General features: G+C 48.3%; 1 protein-coding gene across 1 annotated transcript in view; it reads right to left on the minus strand.

Annotated features, from left to right (window-relative positions):
• Nucleotides 1–6,503: 6,503 nt before the first annotated feature.
• angpt4 (angiopoietin 4) overlaps nt 6,504–12,500 on the minus strand; it is a gene marked incomplete at both ends in the record, with an annotated part of 29,737 nt that continues 23,740 nt past the window's right edge. The window contains one exon of the mRNA XM_084339197.1: nt 6,504–6,637. Coding sequence (XP_084195323.1) covers nt 6,504–6,637 — 134 coding nt within the window. The remainder of the gene's footprint in view (nt 6,638–12,500) is intronic.

Here is a 12,500-nt window from a genome sequence, read left to right on the forward strand (position 1 = left end):
TTAACCGAGGAGCTGAGCCATTTCTATGCCCGGTTCGACAGAGCAAACAGGGACCAATCTTTCCCTGCTATTATCATATGTCCCAGCATGCTTCAAACATCCACAATTATACCAGTACCCAAGCAGTCAGTTGTCACGTGCCTGAACGACTACAGACCCGTGGCACTCACCCCCCTCCCTGCTAAATGTCTAGAGAGACTGGTCAGGAAACACATCACATCCATCATCCCGGCCTCCTTTGACCAATACCAGTTTGCTTATAGGCAGAACAGATCAACTGAAGGTGCTATAGCCATTGTGCTTCATACCGCCCTAGAACATCTAGAGAAGAAAAACACCTACGTAAGAATGCTCTTTGTCGACTATAGCTCTGCCTTCAACACTATACACCCCCGTAAACTCATCAGTAAACTCCAAACCCGGGGTCTGTGTAATATACTGTGTAACTGGGTGCTGGACTTCCTCACAAACCGCACACAAGCCGTCAGGCTGGGCAACTACACCTCGTCCACCCTGTCTCTCAGCACCGGCGCCCCGCAGGGTTGCGTACTCAGCCCATTACTGTACACCCTGCTCACACATGACTGTTCCCCCTCCTACCCCTCCAATTACATCATCAAGTTCGCAGACGATACCACAGTCGTGGGTCTCATAACAAACAACAATGAGTCTGCCTACAGGAGGGAGGTGGAAGACCTTACAGTCTGGTGTGACAGCAACAACCTGGCGCTCAACATAAAGAAAACAAGAGAGATCATAGTGGATTTTAGAAGATCAAGGCCTGACCACTCCCCTCTGCTCATCAACAACGAGGTAGTGGAGAGGGTCACTGAGTTCAAGTTCCTGGGTCTCAGTGTGAGTGAGACCCTGTCCTGGAGCACCAACACTGCCTCAGTGATTGGGAAAGCTCAGCAACGCCTATACTACCTAAGGAAGCTGAATCAGGCTGGCCTGCCACAAAATCTCCTTGTCAACTTTTATCATTGTGCGGTTGAGAGTGTGCTGACCTACAGTGTGTCTGTGTGGTTCTCCAGCTGCACAAAGGCAGAGCAAGAGGCTCTACAGAGGGTGGTGAAGGCGGCAGGCAGGATCGTCGGGACTCCTCTACCAAACATCACCTCCGTCTTCACCTCCCGCTGCCTCCACCGCTCCAAGTGTATCATCAAGGACCAGTCTCACCCAGCACATCCCCTCTTTCAGCTCCTTCCCTCAGGGAGGAGATACCGGTCCATACATGCCAAGAGTTCAAGACTTATGAACAGCTTTCCCCCCCAAGCAGTCAGACTGTTATACTCTCATTGACTGTCCCCTCACGTGCACATGCACTTTACCCGGACTTGATAACCACTATGTTACCGTTCATCATGCACTTTATTATTTAAAATATTCTGTTATATGTACAGTGTTATGTGTTTCATGTATGTATATTGTACTATGGTCTGTGGGAGCTCCCCTGAAATTTCGTTGTATACTTGTGTGCAATGACAATTAAAAGTCTATTCTATTCTATCACTGCATACACTTGGTTTAATCCAAATGTCCATTCAGAAATGTTGTATTATGAAATAAGACGGGTGAGTGTGAGTCACTAAACTCTCTTTTTTGCATGATTAATTTCCTGATATGACGGTGACCCCTCCTCATCTCGACTAGACTGTGTTGTTGTGACCCGTGTTCGCTTGTGACTTTCGAATGATTGTAAACACATTCTGATATATATTTTTCGTGTAAAAAAAAATAAAAATAAAAAAAGCGGAGGTTCGAACGCATTAAGATTTGAACGCCAACGTAATAAATGAGGGTTCGTTCGGGCTCCGCCCTGGTGAGAGCACACAAATACTACTCCGTTGCATTTTGACAACATCATTTGCAGACTTCTGGTTGAGCAGTCAGAATTGTGGACTACCTAAACGTAAACACTAGCATTTCCTGTTGGAAACAACTTGCGCTAAAGGCACATCGAACCTCAGTGAAAACCACAAACTGCATGAAAGCACGCACACACATCCTGAAGAGGCCACAAGAGACGACATGAAATGGATGTGTTCATTCGTTGGGGGGAACTATTTAAACTCTTAAGCCCGAAGGGTCCGGTACCGGTACGAGATTGATATCACGCCATAAATCCATCTCTACAGAATGTATGAATTAATGTTGCCTTTTTTTTTATGTAGCCAAGAGTAAAAACCCTAACCCTGTCAAAACAGCAGTCAAAGTGTATATTTTCAGCACTACGTTTGTTTACCAACGATTTTAAGTGTTATTAGTGAAATATGAGTTCATAGAAATATCAGCGCATTGACTATTTTAATACCAACTAGAGAGCATGCCACGGACATGGATATTTAATGTTTGGGTTCATGTCTCGGAATGGATTTTGGTGCCAGCTGTCATTTCTGCCCATCTCCGTCTCCCACACTGGAGACCGAACGTACTCAGCCACTCCTCTCCGACAAAATTGTCGTTTTTTCACACAGTGTTGGAAATAATACAGCCACACTATCTAACAAATATAAAACATTTTACAAGTCAGATTACATTTAGCAAATAAGGAGACAGTTTCAGACAGACAGAGAACATTTCAAAGCACAAAAAATTGCCAATATCTCCCATTTCTACCTATTTCCTAATTGCGTGACATTCTGGGGATTTTCTGAAGAATCGTAAACTCCTTAACAAAACCCGATCTAGACCGTGCCGGGTCACATAATGTGCTCTGACGACGAGCCCCCGTTCTGGTCTGTGAACGTGTTTGTGTTTCGTTCTTGCCGTCGTCTTTATTGTGTCACAGACTTCCCTATTCAAAACCACCACAGAGTTCCACCTTCATCGCCATGTAGAGTTATGCGTGTTTGTTTCTTCCCAACCGTCATTCGGACCCTGAACTCCCTTGGCCCCCCTCTCCCCCCCGCCTGTACCGGTTACGCAACGGTAAGTTACTTCCGGGGTAGGCCTGATTGGCCCCGACAGGCACGTGACAGGCGCGGCCACGCCCCGCGGCAGCCTCAGGACGCACAACGAGGCTGCTGAGAGCTGTCGCGCAGAAATAGGCTGTCTATTGCCATTCTCTAAGACAAACTCTAACCTTAACCAGCTCCTTAACAGCGCCTAAACTTAACCTTTCTAACCATAACCAACTCCGAAACAATGCCTAACCTTAACCAACTCCGAAACAATGCTTAAAGTTAACATGCCTAAACTTAACGGCGAACGAATGCACGTTAAAAAAAAAAAAAAAAAAATTGAAGGGAATCGAACTCGCCAGCAACGGACGGTAGGATCCACACCAATGCAACGCTGCCAATTGAGCTATTTCTGGATAGTGAAAAGGGGCGTATTACTATATAATGCTGCCGCGGAGCGTGCCGCGCGGCAGAGAAAGTTGCGCGTCCTGAGGCTGCTGCGGGGGCGTGGCCGCGCCTGTCACATGCCTGTCGGGGCCAATCAGGCCTACCCCGGAAGTAACTTACAGTTGCGGAACAGTAACAGCCCCCCCCCTTACACTAACCAAGCACCTGACCTAATGGACTAGACTCTTCCGTGTGTTATGTTGTGCTGTCTGAGTGTGAAGCAGGAAGCAGTATGAGTGTGAAGCAGGAAGCAGGAAGCAGTGTGAAGCAGGAAGCAGTCTGAGTGTGAAGCAGGAAGCAGTCTGAGTGTGAAGCAGGAAGCAGTCTGAGTGTGAAGCAGGAAGCAGGGCACAGTATGAGTGTGATGCCGGGCACAGTATGAGTGTGATGCAGGGCACAGTATGAGTGTGATGCAGGGCACTGTATGAGTGTGATGCAGGGCACAGTATGAGTGTGATGCAGGGCACTGTATGAGTGTGATGCAGGGCACAGTATGAGTGTGATGCCGGGCACAGTATGAGTGTGATGCCGGGCACAGTATGAGTGTGATGCCGGGCACAGTATGAGTGTGATGCCGGGCACAGTATGAGTGTGATGCTGGGCACAGTATGAGTGTGATGCCGGGCACAGTATGAGTGTGATGCCGGGCACAGTATGAGTGTGATGCCGGGCACAGTATGAGTGTGATGCAGGGCACAGTATGATCGCCAACCGCTCCTCCCGGCATCAAAGGTTAACCGAGTTATTACTTCAACGCCTCTGATAAATGTTTTGATTCCGTCGTGTTTAAACAGTGATCTTAACGGCGCGTTCTCATACCCCCGGCTGGATCTCTGGAATGCTGTCAGAATGGTATGTGATGTATTTTTTCCTTCCCAGCGGATGCTTTGGAATATGTCAGGATCCACTCTGGAATTCTCGGAATGCTTAGTTCAGTTTTCTCCCCCCCCCCCCCCCCTTTGAAAATAGTTGAATAAATAATGTCCCACTAAATACCCACAAATGGAATATTAGTGATCCATGTCATGTATATGTTGATTAGGCCTTAGGGGGCGCCGGGGAGCGAGAACCATGGGGTCACACGATATAAAAGCCAGGCTTGCACTTTATGGTCATACGTGCATGGCATAGCCAGAAATCAAGCTGCAGCCTTGTTTCCCATGTGAGAAAATAATCAACTGTTTCATTGGCTCGTGGGAGTTGCAAGCGTGTCTCTCCTGATTGTCCAAATTAACGGAAAAAACATTGCTGATTACGCCCATAATCTCACGCATAACCCTAAACTATACCCGTGGGCCGTGTTGTACAAATGGTTTTTGGTTTGAGAAGCTATTCAGTGAAAGAGTTGGGATGTGTGATGTCATTATGGAATTATGAAACACAACAACACAACAACACAACAACACAACACAACAAGACAACATAACATAACACAACACAACAAGACAACACAACAATACAACACAACAACACAATGCAACAACACAACACAACAACACAACAATGCAACAATGCAACACAACAACGCAACACAACAATAGAACACAATGCAATGCAACACAACAACACAACACCACAACACCACACAACGCAACAACACAACAGAACAATTCAACACAACAACACAACACCACAACACCACACAACGCAACAACACAACAGAACAATTCAACACAACAACACAACACCACAACACCACACAACGCAACAACACAACAGAACAATTCAACACAACAATGCAACACAACAATACAACACAACACAATGCGACAACACAATACAACAACACAACAACGCAACGACACAACAGAACAACACAACACAATGCAACAACACACTACAACAACACAACGACACGACACAACAACACAGCAATGCAACACAACGCAATGCAACAACGACACAACACAACGCAACAACGCAACACAATGCAAAACAACACAACGCAATGCAACAACGACACAACACAACGCAACAACGCAACAGCGCAACACAACACAAAACAACACAATGCAACACAACACCACAACGCAAAACAATGCAACACAAAATAACACAACAACACAACAACTAAGGCTGAGCCCGAACGTTCGAACATTCGTTCATTACGTTGACATTCGGACTTTAATTAATAGGTTCGAACGTTCGGTGAAAAAAAAAAAAGAGGCAGGCGCGCGACGTTGAGGCGATGTGAAGCGGCGCGTCCCCCGAGTGCGCTCGGCTCAACCAGTGTGGTCTCTGCCGGGCTGTAGCTGGATACTATTGTCTCAACCAATGCAATAGAACCATTTTGATTGACAGGCGATTCTGCCAATTACGTCACACCGCTTGCACCCGCCTCTGCTGTTACCACCAATCGGCAAGCGTTTGTTTATTTTTTTTACTTCCGGCAATACATTTATCTGCTTGCGAGACCGAGAAGCACAACAGAGTGAACAGACTCCGTAGCTCCCCGCTGAGGAAGGATCATTAATGAATCTCCTCTCCTCTCCTCGCCTTTTTCGGCCACGGAGCGCGAGCTTCATGGCGGGAGGTGGTTGCGTTGTAAACAACTCTGGCCGAGGGCGGACGGGCGGCAGGCGTGTTGGGAGCCCGGCGGCACCCCGCCGGTGTCTCTCTGTCGTCCCCCGTTCTTAGGTAGACGGTGGAAGGAGCTGAGGCGCGCGCCTCTCTCCTTCCCGTCGACCAAGAGTGAATACCTGTTATTGAACGTGTAACACTAACTATATAACGCTAATGCCACAAAACGAATGCATTTGTTTATCTAGCCCCTTACGTGACTGCGGTGTGCAAGGGCTATTGTTTATCATAAGTAGGAACTTTATGCAGTACTCAGTAGCTTGTTTATTTTCTTCTGAGTGCTTTGTTTAATTACATGTTTACATGAACAGCCACCACTGTAAACAACATGTTTTTTCACCAATAGATTATGCAATGCCGCCCTCCGTAGGATCTATAATACAAAAAAAAAGAATTATATAAAAAAAAAATGTAATAAAAAATTTTTTTTATTAAAAAAATTACAAAAAACGAACGTTCGAACGTTCGTTCGATAAACCCTGGCGAACGTTCAAACCCAAAAAAACAGGGTTCGGGCTCAGCCTTAACAACAACACAACACGACACGACACGACACAGCGGCCCATGGTTCACCTCCGGTCAGCATCAGGGAGCACTTGCAGTGGTCACAGTTGTCGTTGTCCTGGTCTCGGGTGCTGAAGCCGGTTCCGTGAGACGCCAGGCTGCTCTGCTTCCCCGCCGAGCCGCTGTAGCCCCTCAGGTACAACCTGGAGACAGGGAACATCTGTCAGGTACAACCTGGAGACAGGGAACATCTGTCAGGTACAACCTGGAGACAGGGAACATCTGTCAGGTACAACCTGGAGACAGGGAACATCTGTCAGGTACAACCTGGAGACAGGGAACATCTGTCAGGTACAACCTGGAGACAGGGAACATCTGTCAGGTACAACCTGGAGACAGGGAACATCTGTCAGGTACAACCTGGAGACAGGGAACATCTGTCAGGTACAACCTGGAGACACAAGGAACATCTGTCAGGTACAACCTGGAGACACAAGGAACATCTGTCAGGTACAACCTGGAGACACACAGGGAACATCTGTCAGGTACAACCTGGAGACACAAGAAACATCTGTCAGGTACAACCTGGAGACACAGAAGGAACATCTGTCAGGTACAACCTGGAGACAGGGAACATCTCAGGACGACACACACAGGGAACATCTCAGGGCAACAACACACACAGGGAACATCTCAGGGCAACAACACACACAGGGAACATCTCAGGACGACACACACACAGGGAACATCTCAGGACAACAACACACACAGGGAACATCTCAGGGCAACAACACACACAGGGAACATCTCAGGACGACACACACACAGGGAACATCTCAGGACAACAACACACACAGGGAACATCTCAGGGCAACAACACACACAGAGGGAACATCTCAGGACGACACACACACAGGGAACATCTCAGGACAACAACACACACAGGGAACATCTCAGGACGACAACACACACAGGGAACATCTCAGGACGACACACACAGGGAACATCTCAGGACGACACACACACAAGGAACATCTGTCAGGCGGCGTGGCTCAGGGGTAGAGTGGGTTGTCCAATGATCGAAGGGTTGGTGGTTCGAATCCCGCTCAAGCCCATGTCCATCCCACTGCCGTTGTGTCCTTGGGCAAGACACTTAACCTACTTGCCTCGTATGAATGTGTATACATGTGAATGAATGTTGGTGGTGGTCGGAGGGGCCGTAGGCGATGATTATTCGCCACGCTTCCGTGAGTCTGCCTCAGGGCAGCTCTGGCTGCAATTGTAGCTTACCACCACCGGTATGACTGTGTATGAACGAATAATGGACTCTGTGAAGCGCTCTGGGTCTCATGAAGAGCGCTATATAAATCCAAGTCATCATTATTATTATTATTATCTGTCAGGACAACAACACACACACAGGAAACATCTCAGGGCAACAACACACACAGGGAACATCTCAGGACAACAACACACACAGGGAACATCTCAGGACGACACACACACAGGGAACATCTGTCAGGACAACAACACACACAGGGAACATCTCAGGGCAACAACACACACAGGGAACATCTCCAACGTTACTCCTCTCTGTCCAACGTTACTCCTCTCTGACCAACGTTACTCCTCTCCGTCCAACGTTACTCCTCCTCTCTGTCCAACGTTACTCCTCTCTGTCCAGCGTTACTCCTCTCTGTCCAACGTTACTCCTCTCTGTCCAGCGTTACTCCTCTCTGTCCAACGTTACTCCTCTCTGTCCAACGTTACTCCTCTCTGTCCAGCGTTACTCCTCTCTGTCCAACGTTACTCCTCTCTGTCCAACGTTACTCCTCTCTGTCCAGCGTTACTCCTCTCTGTCCAACGTTACTCCTCTCTGTCCAACGTTACTCCTCTCTGTCCAACGTTACTCCTCTCTGTCCAACGTTACTCCTCTCTGTCCAACGTTACTCCTCTCCGTCCATCGTTACTCCTCTCTGTCCAACGTTACTCCTCTCTGTCCAGCGTTACTCCTCTCTGTCCAACGTTACTCCTCTCTGTCCAACGTTACTCCTCTCTGTCCAACATTACTCCTCTCTGTCCAACGTTACTCCTCTCTGTCCAACGTTACTCCTCTCTGTCCAGCGTTACTCCTCTCTGTCCAACGTTACTCCTCTCTGTCCAACGTTACTCCTCTCTGTCCAACGTTACTCCTCTCTGTCCAACGTTACTCCTCTCTGTCCAACGTTACTCCTCTCTGTCCAACGTTACTCCTCTCTGTCCAACGTTACTCCTCTCTGTCCAGCGTTACTCCTCTCTGTCCAACGTTACTCCTCTCTGTCCAACGTTACTCCTCTCTGTCCAACGTTACTCCTCTCTGTCCAGCGTTACTCCTCTCTGTCCAGCGTTACTCCTCCTCTCTGTCCAGCGTTACTCCTCTCCGTCCAACGTTACTCCTCTCTGTCCAACGTTACTCCTCTCTGTCCAGCGTTACTCCTCTCTGTCCAGCGTTACTCCTCTCTGTCCAACGTTACTCCTCTCTGTCCAACGTTACTCCTCTCTGTCCAGCGTTACTCCTCTCCGTCCAACGTTACTCCTCCTCTCTGTCCAACGTTACTCCTCTCTGTCCAACGTTACTCCTCTCCGTCCAACGTTACTCCTCTCTGTCCAACGTTACTCCTCTCTGTCCAACGTTACTCCTCTCTGTCCAACGTTACTCCTCTCTGTCCAGCGTTACTCCTCTCTGTCCAACGTTACTCCTCTCTGTCCAGCGTTACTCCTCTCTGTCCAGCGTTACTCCTCTCTGTCCAGCGTTACTCCTCTCTGTCCAACGTTACTCCTCTCTGTCCAGCGTTACTCCTCTCTGTCCAGCGTTACTCCTCTCTGTCCATCGTTACTCCTCTCTGTCCATCGTTACTCCTCTCTGTCCAACGTTACTCCTCTCTGTCCAACGTTACTCCTCTCTGTCCAACGTTACTCCTCTCTGTCCAACGTTACTCCTCTCTGACCAACGTTACTCCTCTCTGTCCAACGTTACTCCTCTCTGTCCAACGTTACTCCTCTCTGTCCAGCGTTACTCCTCTCTGTCCATCGTTACTCCTCTCTGTCCAACGTTACTCCTCTCTGACCAACGTTACTCCTCTCTGTCCAACGTTACTCCTCTCTGTCCAACGTTACTCCTCTCTGTCCAACGTTACTCCTCTCTGTCCAACATTACTCCTCTCCGTCCAACGTTACTCCTCTCTGTCCAGCGTTACTCCTCTCTGTCCAACGTTACTCCTCTCTGTCCATCATTACTCCTCTCTGTCCAACGTTACTCCTCTCTGTCCAACGTTACTCCTCTCTGTCCAACGTTACTCCTCCTCTCCGTCCAACGTTACTCCTCTCTGTCCAACGTTACTCCTCTCTGTCCAGCGTTACTCCTCTCCGTCCAACGTTACTCCTCTCTGTCCATCGTTACTCCTCTCTGTCCAGCGTTACTCCTCTCTGTCCATCGTTACTCCTCTCTGTCCAACGTTACTCCTCTCTGTCCAACGTTACTCCTCTCTGTCCAACGTTACTCCTCTCTGTCCAACGTTACTCCTCTCCGTCCAACGTTACTCCTCTCTGTCCAACATTACTCCTCTCTGTCCAACGTTACTCCTCTCTGTCCAACGTTACTCCTCTCTGTCCAACGTTACTCCTCTCTGTCCAACGTTACTCCTCTCCGTCCAACGTTACTCCTCTCTGTCCAACATTACTCCTCTCTGTCCAACGTTACTCCTCTCTGTCCAACGTTACTCCTCTCTGTCCAACGTTACTCCTCTCTGTCCAACGTTACTCCTCTCTGACCAACGTTACTCCTCTCTGTCCAGCGTTACTCCTCTCTGTCCAACGTTACTCCTCTCTGACCAACGTTACTCCTCTCTGTCCAACGTTACTCCTCTCTGTCCAACGTTACTCCTCTCCGTCCAACGTTACTCCTCTCTGTCCAACGTTACTCCTCTCTGTCCATCGTTACTCCTCTCTGTCCAACGTTACTCCTCTCTGTCCAACGTTACTCCTCTCTGTCCAACGTTACTCCTCTCCGTCCAACGTTACTCCTCTCTGTCCATCGTTACTCCTCTCTGTCCAACGTTACTCCTCTCCGTCCAACGTTACTCCTCTCTGTCCAGCGTTACTCCTCTCTGTCCAGCGTTACTCCTCTCTGTCCAACGTTACTCCTCTCTGACCAACGTTACTCCTCTCTGTCCAGCGTTACTCCTCTCTGACCAACGTTACTCCTCTCTGTCCAACGTTACTCCTCTCTGTCCAACGTTACTCCTCTCTGTCCAACGTTACTCCTCTCTGTCCAACGTTACTCCTCTCTGTCCAACGTTACTCCTCTCTGTCCAACGTTACTCCTCTCTGTCCAACGTTACTCCTCTCTGTCCAACGTTACTCCTCTCTGTCCAGCGTTACTCCTCTCTGACCAACGTTACTCCTCTCTGTCCAACGTTACTCCTCTCTCTGTCCAACGTTACTCCTCTCCGTCCAACGTTACTCCTCTCTGTCCAACGTTACTCCTCTCTGTCCATCGTTACTCCTCTCTGTCCAACGTTACTCCTCTCCGTCCAGCGTTACTCCTCTCTGTCCAACGTTACTCCTCTCTGTCCATCGTTACTCCTCTCTGTCCAACGTTACTCCTCTCCGTCCAGCGTTACTCCTCTCCGTCCAGCGTTACTCCTCTCCGTCCAGCGTTACTCCTCTCTGTCCAGCGTTACTCCTCTGTGTCCATCGTTACTCCTCTCTGTCCATCGTTACTCCTCTCTGTCCAGCGTTACTCCTCTCCGTCCATCGTTACTCCTCTCCGTCCATCGTTACTCCTCTCCGTCCATCGTTACTCCTCCTGGCACGGTGCTTCTTTCCGTTACACTGATTCCATCCAAATAGTCCAAAGGCAGAGTTCTCATCCATATGATTTCCTCGTCCTCCAGATTATCCTCTCTTGCGTTTCGTTTCGTTTCGACTCATAAACGCATTTCCTTCCGCTAAAAATGTTTCCTAGTCTTCCTCCAAAGTAACCACATTTGGATTATCCATCAAAAGCGTCTCATCAATCCCCGTTCGGCAGTCTGGTTGTATAGCTGTTCCCAACGGCCCCTCTGAGGCTAGTAGAGTAATGGGGGTTTTCTGCCATGGCCTGCGCTGCTCTGCCAGGACTCCTGGGCCTCTTCCAACCACTTCAATCTGAGCCTCTTTTTACCTTTTAATTTTGTAAGGTGTTGGAATGAACCACGTCCAGAGAGAGTGCTTGTGTTATTCTTTAGTTTTACTGCCCATTACATTTACAACCTGAGAGACTGGGGAAATGGGAACAATGTGCAAATGGATCTGGAGACAGCGATTCTCAGTGCCCGCTCTCACGGTCTACGCCCTCGACCCTCTCACGGTCCACGCACTAGGGCTGACCCCAAACGTTCGAATGTTCGGACCTTCGTTCGTTACGTTGGCATTCGAATTCTAAATCAATATTCGATTTTTTTTTTAATAATTTTTTTTTTTTTTATGTATCTATTCATTCTGTTTAAACCAATGGTTTTTTTTCACAGTTGCGGATAAAGATTAGGCTACACTAATATTATAGTATTAAGAACTGATGAGTTATATTCATTAAAAAACGTTGATTTAATTAAAAGGAATACTAATTTAATCAGATTAATCACTTTATTCAAATTGAGGATTTAGTTTGAGGTTATTTATAGAAAAATAACCGTCCACACACACTCAACCCTCTCACACTCAACCCTCTCACGGTCCACACACACTCAACCCTCTCACACTCAACCCTCTCACCGTCGACACACTCAACTCTCTCACACTCATCCTCTCACACTCAACCCTCTCACACTCAACCCTCTCACGGTCCACACACTCAACCCTCTCACACTCAACCCTCTCACGGTCCACACACTCAACCCTCTCACACTCAACCCTCTCACTGTCGACACACTCAACTCTCTCACACTCATCCTCTCACACTCAACCCTCTCACACTCAACCCTCTCACTGTCGACACACTCAACTCTCTCACACTCATCCTCTCACACTCAACCCTCTCACACTCAA

The sequence above is a fragment of the Notolepis coatsorum genome (genome assembly GCF_963971535.1).
Source record: "Notolepis coatsorum genome assembly, contig: SCAFFOLD_1778, whole genome shotgun sequence".
In the NCBI taxonomy this organism is placed as follows: Eukaryota; Metazoa; Chordata; class Actinopteri; order Aulopiformes; family Paralepididae; genus Notolepis; species Notolepis coatsorum.